The 27,794-nt window shown below is 43.9% G+C and overlaps 1 protein-coding gene across 2 annotated transcripts; it reads left to right on the forward strand.

The window, feature by feature from the left end:
* Window positions 1-1,687: 1,687 nt before the first annotated feature.
* On the forward strand, window positions 1,688-27,794 carry SPMIP3 (sperm microtubule inner protein 3). Of its 2 annotated transcripts, XM_058669426.1 has the most exons (5): window positions 1,694-1,844; window positions 12,066-12,134; window positions 19,994-20,089; window positions 21,724-21,899; window positions 27,603-27,794. In XM_058669426.1, the coding sequence occupies exons 2-5, from the start codon at window positions 12,079-12,081 to the stop codon at window positions 27,713-27,715; spliced, it is 441 nt and encodes a 146-aa protein (XP_058525409.1). In that variant the 5' UTR covers window positions 1,694-1,844; window positions 12,066-12,078; the 3' UTR covers window positions 27,716-27,794. The 2 variants fall into 2 exon arrangements, with proteins under 2 accessions (XP_058525410.1, XP_058525409.1); XM_058669427.1 differs by lacking the exon at window positions 21,724-21,899 and having other exon boundaries at window positions 1,688-1,844.

Consider the following 27,794-nt stretch of genomic DNA (forward strand, 5'->3'; position numbering starts at 1 on the left):
AGGATTGACATTTAAGCCGAGACTTCATTGCTGCTCCCTAACGGAATCCTGAAAATCTTTGCTACATTGTTCTCCACCAGAGATTTGTTTTTCTCCTGCAAGGCTCCAGAAACTTGTTCACAGCAGGGAAGTTAGTGATTCTGGTTCTTAGGGCCTTCAGCCGGGGAAGCAGATGCTCAGTCTAGGGGCAAGTTCTTGCATGTTGACAGAAGGTCAACCAAGCGACAGCCTCACTCAGCTCACTCAGCCTGTGCCCAACAACATGGCTTTGTCCATGGCTCTTTCATACTTTTTCAGACAGGCCAGTAATGGATTTCAATTTTCTTTCTTCCTCTTCTTCTTTTTCTTCTTTTTTTTTTTTTTTAACATTTCTTTGTTTTTATTGGAAAGGCAGATTTACAGAGAAGAGAGAGAAAGATCTTCTGTCTGCTTGTACATTCTAATTGAAAAGTATGAAAAGACTTTATAAACAAATAATTTTATATAAAATAAAAGCATAGTTTCAATCAGTGTTAAAATAAAAGAATCAAACCGCAAATTATGGATGGTTTATCAGTAATCCCTTCAAGGCAGAACAACAGAAGAGACAAGTGCTCAAATACCCCGAGCAGGGCTGGGTCAGGCTGAAGTCCAAAGCCTGGAGCCAGGAGCTTCTTCTGGATCTCCCATGCAGGTACAGGGTCCCAAGGCTTTGAGCTGGGAAGTGGAACAGCAGGGACACAAATTGGCACCTGTAGGGGATCCTGGCATGTGCAAGGTGAGGATTTAGTCATTGATCCATTGTGTTGTGTCCAATTTCTTCAAACTTACTGAGAGATGTCCCACATCCAGACCAGGGTACTGTAGCTGATGTTGGTGTCTAGTTCAGTTTACTTCAGGTAAGGGTTCAATGAGTATATCTGCTATTATGTTCTTCTTGGGATTTGACCTGTGGTTTTGTTTAGTGGGGTGTTATGATGATGTGTGGATTGGTTTGAACCTTCTTTGATGCCTTCTGTAGCAGCATGGTGGAGCCTAACCAAGTCTTGGACTGGTCAGAGCTGGATTCCTTTGTCCCTCATGTCAGCGCCAGCTCCCTCAATTCTAACATGCAAAGAGCAGTACTCACCAGGATAACACGTTAGACTAATCTTTACAGAAAAGAAAGTTCTAGTGATTCAATAGTCTGAGTTGCATGGCTATACAATTTTCCTCTCACACTAATTTAAAAAAATATTCATTCATTCATTGGATAGGTAGTTACAGAGAGAGAGAGAGAGAGAGAGAGAGAGAGAGAGAGAGAGAGAGAGAGAGAGAGAATATCTTCCATCTACTGCTTCATTCCCCAATGGCTGAAACAGCTGGGGCTGGGCCAGGCAGAAGCCAGGATCAGAAACTTCATTCAGATCTCCCACGTGGTGGCAGGAGCCCAAACATCCATCAGTCATCTTTCCCCAGAAACATTAACAGGAAGCTGGATTGGAAGTGAGGCAGCTAAGACACAATGAGCACACATATGGGATGCCAATATCTCAGGTGACAGCTTTGCCTGCTACCTCACAACAACAGCCTCCTTACACTAAGTTTTCTTCGTTCTTTCACATGGAGCTAGACGGCTCATAGAGAACAAAAGATCTCTACTTTTTGTAAGCCCAAGACCTGAAAGGCATTACCTAGCAAAACTCCCTGTAACTCTAGGACATCACAATACCCTTTGAATGATGTAAGGGGATCAAGTCCTACCACTCTGCAGGGTGCCTTGGCCATCCCTGTAACACCAGGAGAAGGTTGGAATAGCTGCTGTCCCTTGGGGGCAGCTTTGAAGAGCAAGGACGCCTCTGGAGCCCAAACAGATAACACTGCATGTGAGTGTTACTGCCCGTCTGTCTGTCCTCCTCTCACTCAGCAATTCCATTTCTAAATTGCTCTCTTCACTTGAGCTGTTCTAGAGATAGAAGCTCATGCTAAAAAAAAACTCACTCAAACATTTTGCAAAGCTAAGTATTCTTTTAGAAAATGAATTGTTAGCACTGTCAACCTTGAATTATTTTACTTGTCTAGCTTAACATTTATATATATGTAATATCATATATATAATATCATATTATATATGATATATTATAAAATATCATATTATATATTATAGATAATATCATATATAATATCATATTATATATATAAAACTTGGTTATTTTCATAAAGTGTTTGGCTATATATAATACCAGAAGTCCAGAGTTTTAAAACCTATTAATTAGGTTATCAGGTGACTGATTCTCTCATTTATCTATTCATTCCAAGTTATGTATCAAGCATTTCTTGAATGGGAAAATGTTTTGCAAGACAGTGATATAGAGGAACAGAGAGTGACATGAATAGTTAACCAAACAGCATGGTCCCTGATGTCTAAGGTTTTACATTTCAAATAAGGAGGCAAGATCGTGCATAAAACAGATGTTTTTCTATTTCAAGAGTCTCTCAAACCTTATCCTCGGTTTAGTACAAAGTTGTCATTCACTAGATATTTTCTCAAATGATAGAGTAAATAAATTAATCCAGGAACCACTAATCCAAGGAAGAACAAACTTATAATCAAAATGCATATAGAATTTGTCAGAGTTCCTGAGAACCCGTAGGTGGGCAATGGACCATTTGGGTTCAAAACAGAAGCCTTTGACAGGACTTACACAGGACAGTTAACACTCCCTCATCCTCACATCAGAGAGTTTGGATTTGACTTCCCACTTCAGCTTCCTGCCAAGGCAGACCCTAGGAGGCAGCAGGTGATGGATCAAGTAGCTGTGTTCCTGTCATCCACACGGGGCCTTGGATTGAGTTCCTGGCTCACAGCTTCCACCCAACCCAGCCCTAGCTTCTCTCTCACCCAGCCCTGGCTTCTGCAGGTGTTGGAGGAGTGAACCAGCAGATGGAACTATTCTCTCTCTCACTGTCTGAAATTTGTTTTGCTTTAAAACAAAACAAAAACCCACATAAGGACCTAAAGTAGGGATGGAATTTAGACTATTGAAAGAGGAAATATGGAGCACACAGGCAGCAGAATTCACGGTAGGATTGGTGAGGATGGGTCGGAGATAGAGAAGAAAACCAGCCTTCCTGAGCTAGGTGCTGGGCAGGCTGGCATCCTGAGGAAGTCTAGAGGGATTTTCATAATCACTCAGATTCTGCAAACTCTCCTCTAACATTCTCTCCCCTACCTGACACATGTGCAAATGCTCCAAGGCAGCAAGGAATTGTCACTCCAGTGAGGCTGCTGGCACGCTCCCAGCCAGGGCCAATCATGCAATACTGACAGCCCATTCAAGAAGTGCTTAATGTATAACTTGGAATGAATGGATAAATGGCCCCATCCCAGCACTAGGTGTGGCTTTTTCTGAGGGCTGAAATTCCTCCAAAGCCATGAGCACTTCTGGAAAATGGATATTGTAAAAGGCATGCAGGGGTGGATATTTGAGGCAGTTGCTATCCCTCTTGGGATGTTCATGTTCCATGTAAGCATGCCTGGGTTTAAGTCTTGGTTCTTATCTCAATCCCACAATTCTATCATTCATTCTGGGCATATACATGGGTCTCTGCTACACACATGGGAGACCCAGATATAGGTCCTGGCTCCTGGCTTCAGTTTGCCTTAGCCCTGGGTGTTGCAGGAATTTGGGAAGTAAATCGGTGGATTAAAGAACTCAGTCTCTGTATCTCTGTATCTTTGCCTTTCAATTAAAATGAATAACTTTTTAAAAACAATGCCTCCAGAAAATCAATTGATGGTGTTTATATATCAGCTAAAAGGTTACTCGCTTTCTGGTGCTTAAATTTTCCAAATATTACCAAATAGATACTATCAGAGTCTTGAGACCTTGGCTCTAATATTCTGCCTCTGCTCCTTTGAGCAGGTTGGTAACTGGATAGTTATTCCATGTGGCCCAGACATGGATTAACCTTTTTTTTATTGACTTTTTTATTCCAATACTTGAAACAGTTTGTGTATAACTTCTTAGCTGTACTTATTAGGTCATTTGAAGTTTATTTTAATTGTAGTATAAGGTTTTTTGTTTTTGTTTTTCCTTTATTTTTTGACATTCTTTACATAGTTAATCAGGGCAAAAAGGTTCAAGGGCTACAGCAAAGTGGGGAAGACTATTGTTTCCACATTATTTTTGTCATGTATTTGGGGTAAAGGGGGAGATAAAGGGAGAAGCCCCACCCAGTTTCCCACCTATCCCAGGTCCCTGATGTGAGGCATGCTCCGAGGGTCTTGCTTAAGTGGTTTTGATAGTTCAACAATTATGAACTGTTGTGAGGGATGATGAGGTCACTGAAGAATCCACTGATTGACATAATAATCTATCTTAGGGTCTCTGCCCAGTTTTTCACTGCCAACATATGGTTGAGGTAGTTGACTGACTTGTTCTGTCCTCTGTCTTTTCATGGTTAGGGTTCTGGGTCCAGCAGTTCACAAGAATCTGGTCTGGGAACACCTCAAAGTTTCTTTGGTGATCTCCCCAGTCGACATTGATTAACCTTGCCAGATAATTCCCTCTGGTTTCTACCTACCATACAAACAGATGCCAATTAAAAAAAAATGCTTTTTCAAAAAAACAAAACATTAAAGCTTATTTAGTTCAAAGTCAGAGTTACACAGAGAGTTACAGGCAGAAAGAGATTAATCTTCCATCAGCTGTTCACTCCCCAAATGACTTAATGGCTACAGCAGACCATGCTGAAGCCAGGTTGAAGCCAGGAACTTGTTCTGAATTGCTCACATATGTTCAGTGGGGCTCAAGCACTTAGACCATCCTCCACTGCTTTTGCAGGCACAGTAATAGGGAGCTGTAGCAGAAGTGCGGCAGTCAGGATTTGACCTGGCATCCATATGGGAACCCAGAAGTTTTACTTGCTATACCACAACACCTGCCCCTGAAAATGTTTTTTCTAAACAAGTCTTCAGAAAGCCTCTTTCCAGGAGAAATAGTATGTGTCATCTTGGAGGAAATGATCAGGCTTTCTGCAACTTAATTTGCTTAGAGCCTTTTTCCTTTGGAACATTAAGAGGGGAGGGGAATCAACCTGAAATGTCACTGGGTGCTGAAGGACTCTGTTTTAGATGTCACTGTGCTTTTCTAATCACTGATTAATGTGTGACTTCCTCTGTTCCACTGAGTTGTAAGCAATGTGATGGTAGAATTACACTTCAGCTACAGGCTTTCCCCTCAGAGCTGGCAGCACAGTCAAGGGCATGGATTAATACGTATTTGTTGAATATGTATTGGCGCTACTACAGTGGGAGGAGCTTGGGTTTTACAGTCAGATCAGCCTGGCTGTTATAACCTTAAACATGTAACACAACATTTTCTACATATTAAGGATAAGATGAGCACCTCCCTGTACTTTTTGCAAGGACTGAATGAAATCCCATTGAATTATCAGTACATTGAGTATGACAGCTGAAAACTGGGACTTTCCAACCCTTCCTCTAAGGGTACTCACTCTGCTTCAAAATTGTTTTATCTAATTTAGTTCACTTGCATTTCAAAAATAAATTTTAAGGGCCCGGCGGCGTGGCCTAGCGGCTAAAGTCCTCGCCTTGCACATGCTGGGATCCCACCTGGGCGCCGGTTCTAATCCCAGCAGCCCCACTTCCCATCCAGCTCCCTGCCTGTGGCCTGGGAAAGTAGTCGAGGACGGCCCAAAGCCTTGGGACCCTGCACCTGTGTGGGAGACCCAGAAGAGATTCCTGGCTCTTGGCTTTGGATTGGCTCAGCGATGGTCATTGTGGCCACTTGGGCGGGGGGGGGGTGAATCATTGGATGGAAGATCTTCCTCTCTGTCTCTCCTCCTCGCATATATTTGACTTTCCAATAAAAATAAAATAAATCTTTAAAAAAATAAATTTTATAATATACTTGCTTGTATCTACAAAAAGATCCTTTTGATATTTTGATAAGCCTGATCAGCTCAGAGAACTGTTAGCCCTACTGTGTGGGTCTTCTCATCCTTGAACACCTTGAACATCTCAGGTTTCTTATCACCTTTATTGATTTTTACCATTTTCAGCCCACAGAACCTGCAGATTTTTACACATTTCAATTCTTTCTAGCGTTTCAAAATGGTCATACTTGTTTTTTTCCCTTCCCCATCTATACACATTTTGTGGTTTTTTTATCTTACACTAAGACTGCCAGCACTACGTGGAATACGAGTGATGAGAGTAAACATTCATTACTTTCTTTCAAATTTTAAGAAATCATTCATTTTTTTCACCATTAAGTAAGTATGATGTTACTCATAGATTTCTATAAATGTTCTTTATCAGGTTGTTATAGAAAATTTTTGTCGAGTTTGCTAAGAGTTTACCACCAATGGACAAGTTTTTAGTTTTCTTATTATTCTGTCATTGCATGTTGTAGAGATCTGATTATGGAATTAAAAAAAAGTTGTTGAGAAAGCTGACAAATTAAAAGTTGATATTTTTTCCTGATGTCAGCATCATGAACATAAGAGAAAGCTTGTTCCAATGTCTATGTTTTATTAATTTACGTTTGCTTACCTTCTGAACACCAGCATAATACAATATTCTATTATCAAACTTTATTTTTGTATACTCATTGTTTTAGAGGCCAACATTGAAGAATGCAAGTGGCTGAAGTGTACTGGGTGAAAGCATGAAGATGCTAGAGGGTTGATGCATTCTTAGAAATGTTTTCTGAAGAAGTCAGCTTAATAGAATTAAATACATTCATGGAGATATTCAAGATGGACAGTGCCACAGTTTGAGTATTAATTTGGTTTCCAAAAGCCTATATGTAAATGAGAGGGAGAAACTTAGTCCAATTATGGTGTTTAAAGTGGAGCCCTGGGAAGGTATTGGTTGGACTGTTACAGGACAGAACCTGCTATGAGTAGCCTGTGGATACTGTGTACTGAGAGGTGCAGACTCTTGCTATTCAGTGCTTCCCTACCACCAGCCCCCACCAGGATTTTGTCAGCAAGAACAATAGTGTAAATAATTCTCTTTCGTTCATAAGTAGAAGTAGTTTTTCTCGGGTATTTCATTATAGTGATGCAAGTGACTAAAATAGCCAAAATATCCCAGGTTAGAGGATTGGGCTTCATGAACCATGACACATCCAGTTAAAACACTCATTAAATGTCTCCTACAGGCCAATTATTTTCTTGGCTCTAGGGCTACAACCATGAACAAAACAGACCTATCTTTCTCTCTTTTGTGGAGAAAAGCAAAACCCGGAACAGGGTAGGGTGGGACTGGATTGGGGTTCTAGTTTTGATAGAGTGTGGATTGGCCCTCACCAAACAACACAAAGAAACCCTAAACAGTGTGTTACCAGAAGCAGCTGATTGAGACTGCTATGTTGAGTGGTGAAAGAATTCATCCTCAGTTGAGGGAGCAGAGTCAGATTACCAAAAACACTGTAAAGCAGCAGCTGAAGCTGCAAACCGGGTTCTCCTCTGGAAGATGGGCACCTGGGGCAGATGGCCGCTGGTTAGGGGCTTTTCCACCACCAGCAATTCTTTATCACAAGGGACTTTCTTATTGCTGTGTGTCCAGGGGACCACCACATGTGGGAACTAGGAATACTCTGTAGGAATGCGGAAAAATTAGATGAAAATGAAAATACAAAATATGAACTAGAATGTCTGCTGTGGCTTTAAAAAATGTGTATATATGTGTGTATGTATATGTTCATGTTTATAGAGAAAAAAATCATAAAAATAACTTGATTAGGAGCAGAATTATGCATGGTTTTAATATTATTTTACCGTATTATTTATTCTGGGCATATTTTCAGTTTTAAAAAGGAAAAATGTTTTAAGGTTTCTTAGGATTACTTTGAAGTTGGATGAACAGAACTCACGCTTGCTTATGGTAAAATTTCTAATTAGCAGCTCTCAAGTGTTTGAAGTAATGAAAACTTGACTGCTGTCCCCTTTCTGGCCCTAGACATAAACATGTAACATTCATAGTTTCTAAAGTTTCTCATTACATCTGATTATTTATCAGAGAATATGGCTTGTGTGAAATAAAAACAACAACAATAAGTGTGAACACTGTTAGAATCAAAATTGAGCCACCTATGTTAAGCCTAATAAAAACAAATGAAGTTGGGAAGTTGGGAGCAAAGTGTCCTTAGCAGTAAATTTCTTGCAAGTGTCTTCTAAGACAATTCCAAAGAGATAAGTTGTACAGAAGACAATTATGTCGTTCCTGCTTCTAAAATAGTTGTAGAGGCTGTGGGTATGGAAATAAGCTAGCCATGTGTTCCCTCTTGAGTTGTAATATTGATTTAGTATACTAAAGACTGCCTAAAATAAAATATATTGATCTATCTTAATGCAAACAACACTTCTTTTGTGTGTGTCTGAGAGATGACCATCAATGACACAGAGTGTCACTTGGTGTCCTCGTAGATGGTAGAGAAAGGCTTCTACTGATACACAATGACAGACCTGTGACCGTTCCCAGACATGGTCCTGTGATTGTCCTGGGAGCTCAGGCGAAGACTCCAGCTCAATTGTTAATGTGCTGAACAAAGAACATTTTAATGGCATGGCCAAAGCAAGGCAACTGCTGGCCAGTCTCCGTGGATGCTGCTGCTTCCCAGTTTCTAGGCAGTGACTAACCACCCTATCATCAAAGGCATGGTGGGTGCTGTCTTTGATAGGAGCTCAAAAGTCCCGACCATCTTACATTTTTCTCTAGCATATCACATTTGGTGAAGTAAAACCTCAACAATCACAAAGCTTTCTGAGTTTGGATTGTCAAGTTATATAAAACTTCACTGTCTTCCTCCGAGGGTGTCTCGCTCCCTTCTTTCCTTTGCTCACCTGCCTCCCTCCCTCCCTTCCTTCCTTTCTTTCTCTGTCAGCATAGAAGGGCTGAAAGTAGAAATGCATTATATAATGAATAGGTTCTGCGACACGGCCAACTCTTCTCGAATGTAATGCTGTTGAAAGTGTTTGAGTTGCTTTGAAAACCACACTCAGAGATGAAATAAAACAGCTAGCCAGCCTGGACAGTGAGTTCAGTTTTGACTATAAAAGGGAGGAGAGGGAGGCATCACACACTCTTTCCATTCCTTTGTTTCCCCTGGTAACTTTTCTCCACTCCTGGCTGAGTTTGAATAGTTCTCATTTTGTTTTGGCCGATGGTCTGGGCGCTCTGCGATTGTTTCGATACAGCATAGTAATTAAGATGAATGTTTCTGGAGCCAGGGAGTTCCAGTCCCTGGTTCCCAGGCAACCTTGTACAAGTTACTCCACTTCTTTGTGGTTGTTTTCTTGTGAGTAAAATAGTGATGACACCAAATGGTTTCTTAGGGGGCTGGGTGAAGGTAGTGGGAGTTAATATCTGCTATTTTGCATGTTTTAGATGTGCACAAAGTAAAATCATTTATCATTTTCTCAAAGATGCTTTTCAGGATAGAGAGCTTTCCCCTACATATACCCCTCCTCCAGGAAGGCACTAAAATCAAAGCGTGTAAACGACTAAACACAGACCACCAGGGTCTCAGTCAATTTGCTGTGTTTATGCAAATCATAGGTCCCTCTCTGTGTGTGTATACATAACAGATAGAGTACAAGAGAAATGTCTGGAAGGCACACAAAAGATGTGTGCAGGTATGGCTCTCTTCTCTCAATAATCCTCAGCTATTCAGTTTCCTGCTATTGTTGATGCTTTCTCGTGTGAATATTTATATATAGTAGTGTGGTTGTAGCAAGTAGTAACCTTAAAAAAGGAAGAGAGGGGGAGAGGGAGAAAGAGGCTTTCCAAAAAATTTTTATTTGGGGATAGCAGAGCACTGCAATGGGAATAGGATAGCATTTTAGTAGAAGCGTGTGCTACCGTAAGCCGTGAGCACATTCAAAGAAATCGAGGCAAGGAAAAAGATCTGCAGGTAAAAAGGGTGAGGATTACACCATATGTTTTGAAACAATAGTCTTTGGTCACAACTGTGAATGATCTGGGTGATGTTGGTACCAGGGTAAGCAGGCAGGTACTGGGCAGATTTTCTTGCAAAAGTACTTGATAAGGTCGTGGTGGTCTCGGTAATGTGGTTCCAGCAGTCTTCCGTGGTTACTATCAGGCAACTATACATAGAAAACTTTCTCTCACTAACTTCTCAGCTTTACTAACGCATTTTTTGTCAGGGTTGATATTGGCAACTCTATTTTGATTCTCTCACTACCCCCCCCCCCACACACACACAAGCCATATTCTCTAGTACATAAACAGTGTAATATGAAATTTTGGACTCGAAACTGTAAGTGTACTGTGTTTAAGTCTAAGGTTAGAAGAGGGCTATGAGTCAATTTTCCATGACTACAACTAAAATTCCTGAGAGGTGCTGCTAAGGGTGGGGCTTACAGTTTTGGAGATTCACAGTCTCTGGGATCAAGCAGCCCTGTGTGTCCTGTGAGGGCCATGGATGGTGGAATGCCTGCGGAGGGAGGGTCACATGCTGGTCCTTTCCATCCATGGGTCTCTATTTATAGAGCCACAATTCCTCCCTTAGCAACAACATCCAGTCTAATCCCATTCCGAGGCCCCATGTTCAGACATAATATTTCAGTGAAGCTTTATCTTCAGTCTATTAACATAAGATTCTGGAGATCAGGCCCAGTCCAATAGCCTAGTGGCTAAATCCTCGCTTTGCATAAGCTGGGATCTAATACATGTCCTAGCTGCTCCATTTCCCATCCAGCTCCCTGCCTGTGACCTGGGAAGGCAGTTAAGGATAGCCCAAAGCCTTGGGACCCTGCACCCACGTGGGAGACCTGGGAAGCTCCTGGCTCCGGATAGGCTCAGCTCTGGCCATTGAGGCCACTTAAGGGAGTGAATCAGCAGATGGAAGATCTTTCTCTCTGTAAAATTGTCTTTCCAATACAAATAAAATAAATCTTTAGGAAAAAAAGATTCTGGGGATTAAGTCATTAACATGCCTTTAGGGAATACCCAAATTATTTTCCAAATCACAACAGGGGAAAATATAGAAAGGGGTTTTATATAGAAGATGAGGAGTTTGCAAAACTGTTGAAGGAGTAGGCTCTGGAAACAGTTTCTAGGAAGTTTCTAGAATCCTTCCATAAAAATCAGGAAACTCCTTCTGCAACAAATGAGTTTAAGAACTACCTTGATACTGTGACTCCCTTTCCACCCCCAAGATTCTGATGTTTGAATGCTGGGACACAGCCTGCCCATTCTGCCTTTATAGTTATTGCTCCTGGCCAACCCAGAGCTGGAGAAGGAGCCCACAGTTCTGTTGTAGTAAATCACTGAACCTGCACAGCTTTGCTTGGCAGTGGGAAAGACCAGAAGAACAGGAAACAGCTTCTGCCATTCTGCCCCCTTCCAAATCTCACGCGAGCGTGTCCGACTGAAGGACTCGTCGTGTATGTCTGGATTTCTGGGAACTGTAATCCTTGGTTTGCTGCCTCGAACAGTAGTGAGGTAGGTGAAGAAGGGTAAGAAAGCAAGTCGGGTGCTCAACTAACACAACTAGTGCTGTAGCCTTTGTTTTTTAAAGAAATATTTTATTTTTATTGGAAAGTCAGATGTACAGAGAGGAAGATCTTCCTTCTGTTGATTCACTCCCCAAGCGGCCGCAATGGCTGAAGCTGAACTCTGAAACCAGGAGTCTGAAGCTTCTTCCAGGTCCCCCACATGGTTGCAGGGTCCCAAGGCTTTGGGCCATCCTTAACTGCTTTCCCAGGCCACAAGCAGGGAGCTGGATGGGAAACGGGGATGCCGGGACATGAACCATCACCCACTTTGGATCCCAGCACATTGAAGGCAAGGACTGTAGCCACTAGGTTACTGTGCCAGGCCTGTAGCCTTTGTTTTTTAAGGAAAGCCTATCTGTGCGTATTGGCATATACAATGCATTTTTTAAAAATCTTTTATTAGTTTTTTTCTTCTCTAAATATTCTAGTAGAAGTTATGTCTTACTACTATCAGTTTTCTTCTCGAGATTTCTTTGGGTACCAGATAGCTCAAGTCTGAGATTGTGAGTAAATAGTCAATATGAGCCACCTTCATCGTTCTTGATTTCTTTCAGACTTCTATCCATCATGACTGCCATCCGACTGCGAGAATTTGTTGATCGTCGCCCAGTGATTCCACCCAGGTAACGGGACCTCGTGAGCTGAGGCCAGGCAGGCCAACCCCTGAAGATTTAGGATTTCTCTCCTCATGACTGAGCCATTACTGCCACCCAGGTGTTCCAGGGAAGCTTCTTTGGGTTTAGGTAGAAATGTACAGAGATTGGGAAGAGAGGTAGGAAGAGAGTATTTGTCATCACTCTGCCTAGCGCTCCACTTACAGACCAGAACTGGCAACAAGTGCTTTTGCACTGAATTAAAAGTTTCCATTAAAATTGCCTTGTATTTATTTCTTGTCCTATCCTTTCAGCATGCAGTGTGTACTCATTGGCTGCTGACAAGTGGGAAAATCGAAGAGTTCATTTGGAAATGGCACTGGAGCAGGTGTTTGGCTTGACACTAAAGACAGAATTTGTGATTCTGTGTCCCACATCCGAGTGCCTGGGTTTGATTCCCAGCTCCAGCCCCGAATTCCAGCTTCCTGTCAGGGTGCTCCTGGAAGGTACTAGTGTTGTTGGCTCAGGTAACTGGGTTCCTGTAACCCCCACATGAAACTTGTGTTGGGTCCCACCTCCAAGCTATTACAAATGTTTGGGGAGTGAGCCAGCAGATTAGATCTTTCTACCTGGCCAAATAATTTAAAAATCTTAAAATTAAAATTTTTCTTTTAATTTTTATTATTTTGTACTAGCAAGTCAGATTTACAGTAAGGAGGAGAGACAGAAAGATCTTCCATCCACTGGTTCACTCCCCAAGTAGCCACAATGGCCGAAAGCTGAGCTGATTCAAAACCAGGAGCCAGGAACTTGTTCGGGGTATCTCACATGAATGCAGCTTTTGGGCCATCCTCTACTGCTTTCCCAGGCCACAAGCAGTGAGCTGGGTGAAAAATGGAACAGCCGGAACATGAACCGGTGCGCATATGGGATCCTGGCTTATGCAAGGCACTGGAGTCTTTCCAAACAAAACAAGAAAGAAAGAAAGAAAGAAGGAAAGAAAGAAAGAAAGAAGGAAAGAAAGAGAAAGAAAGAAAGAAAGAAAGAAAGAAAGAAAGAAAGAAAGAAAGAAAGAAAGAAAGAAAGAAAGAAAGGAAGGAAGGAAGGAAGGAAGGAAGGAAGGAAGGAAGGAAGGAAGGAAGAAAGAAAGGAAGGAAGGAAAGAAAGAAAAAGAAACCAAAACGAACCAAAAAACCCTGTACTTCTTTGGGTGACTAGAGAATTGGGTCTGATTCTTATCTCTGACATGGACAAGCTCATTTAATCTGAGTCTTTTTTTTTTTTTTTTAAGATTTATTTTTATTGGAAAGGCAGATCAAATTTACAGAGAAGAGAAACAGAGAAAGATCTTCCATCCACTGGTTCATGTCCCAAAGGGTTACAACAGCTGGGGTTGAGCCAATCCAAAGGCAGGAACCAGGAACTTCCTCTGGACTCCCACACAGGTGCAGGGTCCCAAGCCGCTCAACCACCTTCTACTGCTTTCCTAGGCCACCAGCAGGAAGCTGGATGGGAAGTGGAACATCCAGACACTAATCCGTGCCCTTATGGGATCCCAGTGCTTGCCAAGGGGAAGACTTAGCCATTGAGCCATCTCACTGGACCCCCCCTCTCCTTTTTTTTTTTTTTTAACTTTTCTAAAACTGTAAGTTACTGGGGACCGGCACGATAGCGTAATGGTTAAAGTTCTTGCCTTGAATGCGCCGGGATCCCGTATGGGCTCCGGTTCTAATCCTGGAGGTTCTAATCCCTGTGAACCTAGGGGTCTTGTGTTTGATGTGACGGCTCTGGGAGAACTTGGAAAGCTGCCTGAAAGAGCAGTAGGCAAAGGCCTGCGGCGTGGCCTAGCGGCCAAAGTCCTCGCCTTGAAAGCCCCGGGATCCCATATGGGCGCCGGTTCTAATCCGGGCAGCTCCACTTCCCATCCAGCTCCCTGCTTGTGGCCTGGGAAAGCAGTCGAGGACGGCCCAATGCATTGGGACCCTGCACCCGCGTGGGAGACCCGGAAGAGGTTCCTGGTCCCGGCATCGGATTGGCGTGTACCGGCCCGTTGCGGCTCACTTGGGGAGTGAAACATCGGATGGAAGATCTTCCTCTCTGTCTCTCCTCCTCTCTGTATATCCGGCTTTCCAATAATAACAAAATCTTAAAAAAAAAAAAGAAAAGAGCAGTAGGCAAAGTTTGCTTTTACCCCTACCAGCTTCTCCACTTTCACCTCCACTTGTGACACCTGACTCTGTGTACACATTGCCCACTGCTCTCCACTCTGCCCAAAACCTGCCCAGGGGGCATGGCATGGTAGTGCAATGGGTTAAGCCACTGCCTGCAATGTCAGCATCCCATATGGCTGCTCTGCTTCTGATCCAGCCCCCAACCATTGCAGCCATTTGGGGAGTGAAACAGCCAATGGAAGAACTCCCTCTAACTTTGCCTTTCAAATAAATTAAAATTTAAAAATAAATAAATAATAATAAATAAACAACAACAACAAAAAACCCTGCCCAGGGGACTTCAGGCAGTTTGTTTCCTGGCACCAATGAAGGGCCTCCCTGTCCTCAGCATGGCTTGTTCAGGCTGCTTCCACAGAGCAGAAGTCAGTGAGTGCACATGCTCCGTAGGTGCTTGTGGGATGTATGCCAGTGAGGGATCTGTGAGGGTCAAAATGGACTACAGCAGACTGCAGAGCCCACTGAGAAAACCCACACATCCCCTTAGCAAGCTGGGCTGTAGCCTTGAGTGATCCTAGGTTGTGCCTTAGCAACTGCACAGTTGCCTAAGCAAGCTACGGCTTTCATTCCTGTGTTAAGAAATGTCATCATCTTTTTAAAAAATCTTTTTGTTTTTTATTTTTGCATCAGTTCCTCCCCCTTTCCTTCCTTCCTTTCTTTTTTTTTTTTTTTTAAGATTTATCTATTTTTATTGGAAAGTCAGATATACAGAGGAGGAGAGACAGAGAGGAAGATCTTCTATCCGATGATTCACTCCCCAGGTGACTGCAACAGCCAGAGCTGAACCAAAGCCAGGAGCCTGGAGCCTCCAATGGGTCTCTCATGCGGGTGCAAGGTCCCAAGGCTTTGGGCCATCCTCCACTGCTTTCCCAGGCCCACAAGCAAGGAGCTGGATGGGAAGTGGGACTGACTTGAGATTAGAACCAGCCCCCATATGGGATCCTGGCAATGCGTGCAAGGCGAGGACCTTAGCCGCTCAGTTCCTCCCTTATGATTTAAGCCCTCTCTTACGACTGTTATTTACTACTTAAGACTGTCCTATTATCCCAACCACAGGGCAGGCCCAGACAGCCTGTGGTTTTCTCAAAATCAGACTCCCAAATGTTTTCCCAGACAGACACCACCTGCCCTGTTCAGCCCAGGTCTCACATCCCAGACACACTCCACTCTGAACTCTCCTCTGTCCAGGTTTTGGCTTCCATAATTTGCTCATCTGGAATCTCTTTCCCACCCTAGTGTGCTTCCCCAATCCTCCCTGTATCCCCTTGGCCCCTCACGGAGATCACTATTTCAGCACAAAAGGGCATTCTGAGGGCCAGGCTTAGTTCTCATCTTTGTATGAGCAGAACCTAGCTGACTACAGAAAAAGAATACTCCTTGAGCTGAGGGTATAATGTAAGTTTCCATTCACCATCCAACAAAACCATGTGTTACTTTCTACTGACCTTCTCCTGTGCTATGACTTCTTTCTTCTTCAATCCAAAAGCAGAGAGAGCTTCCCCACTGTTTCAGTCCTCAAATGCTCACAACCACCAGCGGATGTGCTTGGGCTGAAGTGTGAGCCAGAAACCCAGTGCAGGTACCCCACATGGGCAACAGGGACCCGACTAAATGAATCTTCTTTGTTTCCCCAGGATCTGCATTAGCAGGAAGCCCAGAGTCAGGGATCAGAGCCAGGAATGGAAGCCTGTTATGGGATGAAAGTGTCTCGCCACTAGGCTAAATAGCCACTCTCTCTATGAATTTGCAAGGCACTTAGAAGGTGTGAATGATCCCAAAAGATCTACTCTTTACATTTTTCAAGAAGACTATTTCATCTCCATCCGCATTTCCTTCTGTCTTTTCTTATGGTGTTTACACAATTGGTTAGGGTAGGAAGGGTCAAGGACTATAGGAAAGTGGGTAAGACAACTACTCCCACACCTTCCTTCTCTTCTTCCTATATCTGGGGGGAGGAGAGAGACAAGGGGAGAAGCCACACCCAGTCTCCCATCTGCCCCCAGTACCCAGGGATGGGGAACAGCCACCTGATGTCATCCCAGGGTTCCCTATGTGGAGTATGTTCTGAGGGTTCTGTTCTCCTTCCTCTGCTTCGGTACCAGATGTCCTCTGCAGGCTCCAGTGGACTGCCTAATCCTCCATGTGCATCTGGGTATGCACCATCTTCAGTAACTGAGGAGGCCCCACTCAGACACATGCACTCCACTGTCAGATCACAGGTCCTGCCACTCTCCCCATGCCTGGAGTTCTGAGCCCAGTGTTTCAGTTGGAGAGACCCTCAAAGAAGTCTCATCTGAAGTAATCCCAGATTTGGCTCCTGTGTGCGTTCAACAGTATGGGAACTGAGTCATTCTGTCACCTACATCAGCCCTTACCATACATTGATAGTTGCAATTGCTGGGCCAGATCTATCTCCAGCCCCATCTCTTACACACACCAATGGGTATACAGCCTAACCCTACCCACCACACACACAGCCCCCGCGTATACCAGTGGGAGCTGCAGGCCAGTCAGAGTGATTCCATGTCACCCCCCTGGTCTGGCCCCCAGCCCTGGTTTCTGTGCCTGTAAGCATGTGCAGTGGACTGGCCTAGTCTGTCCCACATCCCATTCAACCCTCATACACATCATTGGGCATTGAAGCCCAACTCAACCCATCCAACTTCACCCTCCAGCCCTCCCTCATGCCAGCAGGTGCTACTACCTGTCTAGCCAGGCCTGCCCCCAGTCCTGGTTCTCATGCTCAACAGTGGCAGTTGCAGCCCATCAGAGAACTACCCACAGCTTCCCTACTGGACCCATTCCCTATCCTGGATGTTGCACTCTTCAGGTGGTTCGGCAGTCAGCTTAACAGTACTTGTCCCCAGTCCTAGCACTTGCCAGCTGATGCTGCAGCAAAGCCTGACCAGCTTGCACTTACTTTGGCTCATGCCAGCACCAGTGGACACCGTGGTTAGTTAGCCCAGCCTGGCTCTGCCCCTAATACAACTTACATGCCTGGCCTGGTCTCTCCCCAGTCCCATCTCTCACGCTCACTAGCAGGAGCATGGCACAGTAGGGGAGTTCCTATATCTTCCCTACCAGGCTCCCACCCAGCCCCCACCGAGTCACATACAATCTGGTGGGTGTTGGGATCCCATCTGGCATGGCCCGCCTTACCTTAGCATATGCAGACAGGTACTGTAGCCTGGCCTGGCCCCCTCTACCACCAGTTCCAGCTCACACCGGTAGGTGTTGCCACCCAACCTGAGCTAGCTAGCCCCTAGTTCCAGCCCAAATGTGAACTACCTGGTGCTATGGCCAGACCTAGTTCTTCCCACACCCCATCCTGGTTCTCAGATCTGCCAGTGGGTGTTACGAACTGGCCCAGCTAGGCCCACCCCCAGACCTGATCCACATGTATGCTGGTGGGTACTGTAACCTGGCTTGGTTTGGGCTGCTCCTTGTCTTGGTTCTTGCACTCAGCTGCAGGGACTATGTCCTGACAAAGGAGTTTCCCAAGCTCCTCAATCAGGTCTCCTCCCAGTGGCAGATCTTGCTCCCACCGGTGGGTCTTTAGCCTGGGCTGACTTAGTCCACCTCCTTTCTGGCAGGAACAGTGGCCTTCCCCAACCAGCCCACACCCATTCCAGTTCATACTATAGAGTGTACCAGCCATACCTGGTACATGCCCAAAGAGCTCCCAAGTGATTCAGTGGGAGCCAAGACCTAGCCCAGCCCACATCCATGCTGAGCGACACTGCAGCCATGTCCAGCCCAGACCGTGGCCCTCGTGTTTACCACTGGGAGCCACAACCCAGCCAGGGGGTGTCCTTAGTCCCCCAACCAGGCCTATTCCCAGCCCCTGATCTTGTGTATGCCAGTGGTAGCTCTGACCAGCTCGGCATGGCCCTTCCCCTCTTAGCCTTTGCCGGGTCCATCTACATTTCCATCACGCAGTTCATTCAAATCCTTATCACATCCAGCATAAAGTACTAGAGTCCCTTCCTAACCTTACTTCTAGTAAGATGGCACTCACATTTGCTTTCCACTTTACCACTTATGTCCTTATTCTTCTTTAAAATAGTTCCTCCTTTTACTTTTTTTTTTAACATCCCATGTCATAGTTATAAACATTTTATAGTATTTTTGCTACTCTTTCAAAATCAAATCTGTAAATATTATAGTCCAACTACACAGAAGTTCCTCTCTCAAGCTTACAAGTTCCTCATGCTTTGGCTTCATAATGTTGCTTTATTTTTAGTCCCTTTATACTTAATACAGGTTTTTAAATTATATTACAGGTTAATGTATTCTATTTGAAAGAGAGAAAAGCATACAATGAAATCGTTCTCAAATGCTGGTTTACTCCCCAGATGTCCTCAGCAGCCAGGACCCAACAGGCCAGACCAAAGTCAGGAGCTGGGAACTCAGTGCAGGTTATGCGGGTGGCCAGGACCCAACCACTTGCACCGCTGCCCGCCAGGGTGCCCGCCTAGCAGCAGGAAGTTGGAATCGGGAGCAGAGCTGGGACTGACCCAGGCCACTCTGATCCTAAAGTCCATCCTAAATAGACTTTAACCCTCTGTGTCAAATACTGGCCCCTTTTTGACAGTCGACAAAAAAATGTGAAATTTTGTAGACATATCAAAGGAAAAAAGCATAATGAGCCTCTATTTGCTCACACCTACATTTCAACAGCTATCACATGTACCTCATTGGTTTTACATATCTTCTTGTTTCTTTTTTCCCTATTTAAAAAAATTTTATTAATTTTTATTGGGAAGTCAGATATACAGAGAGGAGGAAAGAGAGGAAAAATCTGCTGATTCACTCCCCAAGTAGCTGCAATGGCTGGAGCTATGCCCATCCGAAGCCAGGAGCCCCTTCCTGGTCTCCCACATGGGTGCAGCAGGGTCCCAAGACTTTGGGCCGTCCTTAGCTGCTTTCCCAGGCCACAAGCAGGGAGCTGGATGGGAAGCAGGGCTGCTGAGATAAGAACTGGCACCCATATGGTATTCCGGTACATGCAAGGTAAGGGCTTTAGCCACTAGGCTACTGTACCGGGCCCTCTCCCTATTTTGAACCAAATGCCTGACCCATTAAATGCAATCCTGAAAATAAATAATATTTTATTACAGATGCTGGAGGGTGTGCAGGGTGGAGGGAGGTCTGGGAATGCCATAAATGCTGGTGTGGCAGAAGACCATCATCATCAATTTCAGACATGCAGCCAGGCGCTTATTGCCAGGCACCCCAGTTCCCCAAGACTAAATCTATTCTTTATGCTACACACAGCTGGTTTTCTGTAAGGAGCTAGTTGTAGTCATTGTTTTTTCTTTTTTAAGATATATTTTATTTATTTTTATTAGAAAGTCAGATTTGCAGATAGGAGAGACTAAGATCTTCTGTCTACTGGCTCACTCCTCAAGTGACTGCAATGGCTGGAGCTGACCCGATCCGAAGCCAGTAGTCAGGAGCTTCTTCTGGATTTCCCACGTGGGTGCAGGGTCCCAAGGTTTTGGCCCGTCCTCTATTGCTTTCCAGGTCACAAGATGGGAAGTGGAGCAGCCAGGATACGAACCGGCACCCACATGGGATCCCAGCACATAAAAGACTTAACTAGGCTAACACGCTGGGTCCAGTTATTGCTTTTTCTTACCATCTCGCTTTCTCCGCTAGTTTATTCATTGCCCGTCAAGGAAAGGATCTCCAAGGCTATTACCCTGGGCAACTAGCAAGACGGCATATTGATCATGGTGTGAAGAAAGCCTCCAGGTGAGACAGCCCTGGATCTAAATTCTCTGGATGGTCACCAAGGCGACAATGATGATAAGGGGCAGGGGAGTGTGGGGCACGGGAAGAGGACACAGCATTTTAATATTATTAATGGTTACAACAGTAACAACAAGCATCATTTCATGGATAGGAAAGAGGCTTGGAAGCTGCTAACAGTGTTTTCTTAATGAATGGTAATATCATTAGTATTTTGTATTTCATTCTTAGTTCTTTTTCTATATTGTCCAGATTTTCTCTAATGAGCAGATCTAAGTGCAAAATTTTATGAAATAATCAAATCAGTTTAAGAAGCACCCTTTGTTTAGAATTTCAACTTGTTAAATAACCTCACCTTCCAAATACCCAGGTTCTTTCTGCGTAAAATAATGACATCTCCAGGTGCGGTGTTAACAAAAAGAGAATAAGAATGAAAATGACATTACCTATTTTCTAGTTTAGGGTCACCGGAAACCACAGGAGTTAGAAGCACCAATTCGGATAACTTACAAAATGGTCGATCTTGGCTAATTTTTATTAATAAAAATAATTGATGTAAGATTCCAGAACATGGTAGACATTCAACATAAGATTTAGCTACTCCAAAACCTCATCTACTAATTTTCACATCCAGTGCTCACTTTGGCAGCACATATAATAATTTTCACACCCATAGAAACTTGGTTCTCACATTTTTTTATTCTTAAAAAGTAGAACATTTAGAAAACATTTATAATCAAAAATGAAAGTGAATCATTATCTCACCCAGAGATAATCATACAGAATCGGATCTTTCCAAAATACCATGTGACAGCATTTTGAAATCTCTTTTTGTGGCAACACAGTTTTAATGAAATAGTTCATGTACTGTACACATTATCCACTTGAGTGTTCAACTCAACTGAAGTGTTGGTTTAAATTTAAGACTATACTGTGAACTTCCTCAATTTCAAAAGCTATAGTTCTACAACATCACCTTTGGAGGTGTGTTATTCTTGTCTTATTTTCATATCCTTGTCTAAATAATTCCACATTTTCCTTACATGAAGGTTGTTTCCACTCTTTATTATCATAATACTTTCAGAAGCCTTCTTATAGCTAAGTCTTTTTTGACTTTGTTAATTTCTGAAATTGCTGGGATAAGCTACAAATGCTTTTTCAAGGCCTTAATACCCATCACCAAAATGTTCTCAAATCGTGCCATGAATGTATAGAAGTTTATGAAGATACTTGGTCATTACCCTTCCACCTATCACAGTGCAAGAAGGTAGCAACTAATTTCACATCCATTAAAACACAAAGATCCCCCACCCACTCCATAGTAGTTAGTCTGGCTAAAAGAATGTATTGGTTTCTTGGAAGAACTATGATGGACCAGGGCACCAGCGGGATATGGGCTACGGGACGTAGCTGTGCATGATGCAGTGATGATTTCCACGTCAATCACCTCTGTGATCTGTGATTTGGAGGGAGGAGGGATGGATGCTGAGGGGAGAAGACCAAGATCCCTAGGCAGTGTGTGTTAGTGCCAGCTTTTATCAGCCTTGTGGCCACTTCCCAGAAATGAATTTCAGCTGAGGAAACGGACTGCTTTCCTTACAGTGGGTGTTCACACAGCTATTTCTGTTTCCACTTAGACCACTCATAGACTTGGCCATGCCACCATCGAAGAGACAATGCCCACATCACTCTCAACTAGACCAACAAACACTCATTCGATATATTTGCTTTCGAAGACATTCAAGACCTGCTGAACCATGGTATAAAGAAACCACTTACCAAAGAGACTATTCTCTGCCATTTTACAAGCTTGGTGAGTAGGCTGGCTGCAATGGGCCCGTCAGCATGTCCCTCAGGCCTGTATCCCAAGCACCAGGTTTGGGACATGTGAGTCTGATAGTGAGGGTCTTTGTATAGGTCACACCTCTGTGTGCTGCAATGCGTGCAAGAGGACAGAGGGGACTAAAGCACCTGATTGAGAGGACCCTGGGATGTGCATGGAACACCTAACCCAGTAGTCTTTATGTCCCTAGAGTCACGAGGGCTTTGATCTGTTAAGTGAATGCCTTCACCTTTGGACTTGCTGAGCATGCACCCCTCAACTCTTGAGGACCCTCTGGATCTCAGAGGGAAGTGCAATTATTGTACCCACCTTACAGCAGGGGGAGGCCAAGCTGCCGACACAGCTCAGCCACCAGTCCCAGGCTGTGAAGCTCCCTGTCACCTGCACCACTGTTTAACAGTTCACTCTAAGGCAGATCACTTTTCCCAAAGCAATAAAGAAAAAGGACAATAAAGACAGGAAAAGAGAACTAACATAAATCAGGAGGAGGAGGAGGAGGTGGGAAGGTCAGCTTTCTTTCTTTTTTCCTTCCTGGGCTGTAGAAGGGTGGGATGCCAGAGCAGGGCAGAGAGGTGATTGCCTGGGCAGATCTTGGCAGAGCTGAGCCAAGCAGGAGGTCACAGTAGATGAAGCCAGTATAGGGGTGCCACTGGTTCACAGGAAGGGTATAGGTTAAGAGCTTACAAGCAGGGCAAAGCTGGGTTCCAGAAGCTGAGAGAACATGATCCCTGAAAAGGGAGGATGCTTAATCCCCTGTGTGATGGTGCCAGCCCCTGGGGTGATATATTTTGTCCCTCATGTTTTCTGTGGGTTAAGGATTCAAACCTGTTCAACTGGGCCTTGGGCATGGAGTCTCTCTTGGGGATGCAGTCGGATGTCAGATGTCACCTGTAGGTTGGACTGCGGATGCAGAAGTCACCCCTCAGGCAGCTCACGGACATGGTCAAGCTGATGCTAGGATCTTCTCGGCAAAGCTGCTGGAATGTCCTCAGACCACAGCAGTTAACTCCCTAACGAGAAACATGCCTAGACAGAAACAGCAGTGGCTTTCCAAGTCATGTAGTATCACTTCTGATGTATCCTCTCCACCCTAGGACAATGTGGGAGAGATGCAGAGAGGGCATGGATCCCAGGGGACAGAAAGCACAGGGGTCCATCTTGAAAAGTGGCACCCGTAGCCAAGTGTCCATGATGGCCTAAACATGGTGTTATCCTGGGGATCAGTGATGAGGATAAAGAAGACCCAACTTTGGCAGAGCTGGTGGTGGAAGATGCAGAATAAGCACAACCCAGGATACTATTAAAACACGGTAGATTATTCCAGGGCTCCAAGGGAGAGGAACAGAAGGGAGAAGGTACTTCAAACAGAACAGCTGGGGAAAACACCTATATACTTACTATTTGCTGTGCTGAAAGAGTAAGAATGACAATGAATGCTAAAGCTTGGAATCTGAAAGGAATTGACTTACTTAAGGAACAGAAGAAAGGGAGCCAGGGATGAGTGTCGGGAAACAGCACATTAAGCTGCTGCCTGCAAATCTGCATCCTATATGGACAAGAGTTTAAGTCTCAGCTGCTCCACTTCCCATCCAGCTCCCTCCTTGTGGTCTGGGAAAGCAGTCAAGAATGGCCCAGGTACCACTCATGTGGAAGACCTGGATGAGGCTCCTAGCTCCTGGCTTCCATCTGACCGAATCCCAGTGGTTGCAGCCACTTGAGGAGTGAACGAGGGAATGGAAATTATCTCCATGTGTTGTCTTATGTCTGTCTGCCTCTCTGTGTCACTCTGCCTTTCAAATAAAGAAAAAGAAAGGAAGCTATTGTTGTTTGGTGGATAGTGAGTGAGGGTAAGAATGATGCAGTGATTGGATCTCACTGAAAGAGCAAGGGGAAGACACTGAAGCATTTTAAATACAAGAATTATGTGTTACTTATTCTCTGAACTATCACCAGGTTGCTGTTCAGCTTCACTGGAAACTAGTTAGTGGTGGCCAGGATCAGCAGGGAAGATGAAGTGGGATAAACAGATTCCACAGATGTTTTTCATGTGACATCAATTGGACTTGGTGACAGATGATGGTAGGCACATGTTCACTCATTCATATTTATCCCTCAGTAAATATTCTGAGAGCCCACTTCAGTGCCTGCTGATGTGGTAGGTTTTGGCAGTAACAGATGAAACCAAAAACAGTCAAAGTTGCCACAGTCCAGGAGCTTCACAGACATCATCACAAAATTCCACCTGCCACGAATGCTATAAAGCCTGTCTTCCCATGTTAACAGTAGATGGCATATGTAAATTAGCAGGGATTTGCATTTCACATTCAACTCTGAGGTTTATGGACTTGGAGATTAAAGATAGACTATAAGGGGCCAGGTGCAGTGACTCAATGGCTAAATCCTCACCTTGCAAGCACTGAGATTCCATGTGCATGCCAGTTCATATCCTGGAAGCTCCATTTCCCATCCAGCTCCCTGCTTGTGGCCTGGGAAAGCAGTCGAGGATGGCTGAGGGTTTGGGACCCTGTACCCACGTGGGAGACCCAGAAAAAGTTCCTGGCTTTGGATCAGCTCAACTCTGGCTACTGTGGCCATTTGGGGAATGAACTAGCAGATGGAAGATTTTTCTATCTGTTCTCTTTCTGTAAAAATCTGATCTGCCTCTATAATAAAAATAAATCTTTATAAAAAAGAGAGTGATCGTAAGAAGCTCTGATTGTTTAAGAATCTCAGACTGTTGCTTCAGTTAAATTTCTTCGTCAGCACATATCAGTTCACTCATCTATTTGAGAAGCATTTATTAGGGCTTGGTGCAGTAATAGTGGCTGAAGCCCTCACCTTGCATGTGCTAGGATCCCATATGGATGCCAGTTCTAATCCTGGCAGCCCTGGTTTCCATCCAGCTCCCTGCTTGTGGCCTGGGAAAGTAGCTGAGGATGGCCCAAAGCGTTGGGACCCTGCACCTGCATGGAAGACCAGAAGAAGCTCCTGCCTCTTGGTTTTTGGCTTCGACTTGGCTCAGCTCCAGCCATTGTGGTCTCTTTGGGAGTGAATTAAAGGACGGAAAAATCTTTCTCTGTCTGACTTTGCAATAAAAACAAATAAATCTTTTTTTAAAAAGAAAAAAACATTTATTAAACACCGACTGTGTGCAGGACACAATAGAGAGGATCCATAGATGACTGACCTCAGAGAACCTAAAGCCTGGCAGGATCAGACTCCCCACAGAGCCAAGCTTCTCCTGCCCAACTCGTCTGATGTTAAATACTTCAAAAAAACACAAGGAATCTTCAACAGGTGCATGCAGAATGCATGCTATGAAAAAACTATGCAGCATTATAAAAAAATTATTTGCATCAAAACAGACTAATTCCTCTCTCTCTCTCTCTCTCAAGACATTTTTATTTGAAAGGCATGGTTACAGAGAAGGAGAGACAGAGAAAGATCTTGCATCCACTGGTTCAATCAATAAAATGATCACAATGGCTGAAGCTGGGATCGTTAAGTTTTTTCCAGTCTCCCATATGGGTACAGGGGCCCAAGGCCTGGGGCCATCTTCTGATGCCTTCCCAGGCCATTAGCAAGGAGCTGGTTCAGAAATGGAGCAGCTGGGACACAAACCAGCACCGCATGGGATGCTGAAGCCACAATCAGAGGCTTAGCCTACGACACCACAGCACGAGTTCCTTACTTTCACTTTTCATAATCCCATATGTGCTTTTAGAAGCAGTGTGACCCTTAGGCTCTGTGAACTTCAACTTTCAATCTATAAAATGAATAAAAATAATATCTGAAAGTAGCTCTTCTTTGCTCTTCTTTGCTCTTCCTCTCTCTCTTGTTTGTTCTCCCCTCTTCTTCTTCCGGCCTCCTTTCCCCTCCTCCCCTTCCCCTTCCCCTCTACCCTGTTCCTTCCTGGCTGGAAACAACCTCGTTTCGTCTGGTGTTTTCAGCTCACAGTAAAGAACCAGGTTTCAGGAATTAACTGCAGGGCCGCAAGGAACTTCCCGCTGCGTGGCCAGGCCGGGAGGATGTCTCTACAGCCACCTGAATGCAGCTCCACCTTTCTTTGCATGGATACCGGACCACCCTGCGGAAGAATTCTAATCCATTCAGGCATTGTTTGCTACTGTGGAGTTGGCCTTTTACTCAATGTGAGCTTGGAGTTTAATGTCAATAATAACATCTTGCAAAAGGGCCTTTTATTATTCCTGCTGTCTTGGCTGTCCCCATTGACCTGATGCTAATCAAGGGACCATGACGTAAAAAGTCTGAGCCAGAGTTTGACTGTTTCTGTATAAATAAAGGAGACAGCTTTCCCGCATCATCCATTATGATCATAAAATTATTATGGTCCACTTTCTTTCCTCTTTGCGCCTCATCCACGTACCCTTCGCGAGTTCCGAACTCAGTTGGAGCTGGACTCCGGTATAGGCTGGACTGTAACAACCATTGGTTCGCGTGGAAGACAGGGCTTGAAACAGAACTGACCCAGCAATTACAATGACCAGCATGTGTATAAGCTGACTGGGGCGACGGACGGTGCCGAACCCTGTACTGGCAAGCACACACAAGAATCAGGTCTGAGATCACCTCAGATGAAGTTTCTTCAGAGATCCCTCCAACTGAACTAATGATCTCAGAACCCCAACCATGAAGAGACTATGTCAGCCAGTGGATTCTGAAGAGATTTCATTGTGATTGGAACAGTGAGATTGGCAGCAATTTAGAACTGCTGAACTATCAAAACTGCTTGAGCAGGACCCTCAGAGCATGCCCCACATCGGGGACCTGGGATGGGTGGGAGGCTGGGTGGGGCTTCTCCCTTTGTTTCTCCCCTGATCCCAGATACAGGGGGAAAGATGATATTAGTGTGGAAATAACGGTCTTACCCACTTTCGTGTAACCCTTGACCCTTTGTACCCTAATCAACACATACCCTAATCAGCTAAGTAAGATTATTAAAATTTAAAAAACAAAAAAACAAAAAAAAAAAACCAAAAAAAAAATATCTGAAAGTAAAGATATCCATATAAAGGATTTAAGCATTTTGCTTATACCCATCAACAATAAGTCTTCAAAAGTTAGACATGATTATTATGGATCAAGAATAATCACATGGTATAATAAATATTTGTAAAGAAATGAAGATAATGGGATTGCATCTTGCACTGAGACCAGGTTCTAAAACTAACACATAAAGTAAAATAAATAAGTAAATAAGATAAAAATGACAATGTAAGTTATCCTTGAAAAATCTCTTAAATTGCTAGTGATATTAAATGATCTCAAATCATTTAAGTACTCGGAATATACAAAATTCTGTTTTGTTACAATGTTAGCGAAACCCTCTGGTCTTTGGCCCATTAATCAATGACAATGACAATATTAATTTTGAACTCCTTGAACTTTTATCTTTGGATAAGCAGTATTATTAGTGAATGCTGGTAAGAAGTGGTGAGAGATAAGGGAATCTAAAGGGTGTGACTTTTGGGATAATAGCCATTGCAGTTTGATCCAAAGACAATACAAATAGCGGTTCATGTAGGATTAAAATGGTTTGGGGATCTTAAATTCCAAAAAATCTTTTATTATTGTGCACAATTACTCAAAAATTATGATAAAACTTAGAGACAATGGTCTTAAAATAAATCGTTAATTTGTTTTAAATTCCAGATTGGGACCAGAAATTGGCAACAATTTCACTGAATCCTCAGCCACTTAATTTGCCACCAGAGCTCTACATTTGTGAAGAGAGATGTGGCTTTGAAATAAATGCTTTAAGATGAAGATAACCATCGAATTTGAACAAAAAAAATCTGGTGGTATCTTAGAAAAAAAACTGGGAGAATAAAGTAACAGCACACA

This window comes from Ochotona princeps, chromosome 10 (genome assembly GCF_030435755.1).
Source record: "Ochotona princeps isolate mOchPri1 chromosome 10, mOchPri1.hap1, whole genome shotgun sequence".
Lineage (NCBI taxonomy): Eukaryota > Metazoa > Chordata > Mammalia > Lagomorpha > Ochotonidae > Ochotona > Ochotona princeps.

Coding starts and splice junctions, on each gene's coding strand:
- SPMIP3 (XM_058669426.1), top strand. CDS start 12,079: ATGACTGCCATCCGACTGCGAGAATTTGTTGATCGTCGCCCAGTGATT. Junction 20,090..21,723: donor GGTGTGAAGAAAGCCTCCAG/GTGAGACAGCCC, acceptor GTTTCCACTTAG/ACCACTCATAGACTTGGCCA. Junction 21,900..27,602: donor TCTGCCATTTTACAAGCTTG/GTGAGTAGGCTG, acceptor TTTAAATTCCAG/ATTGGGACCAGAAATTGGCA.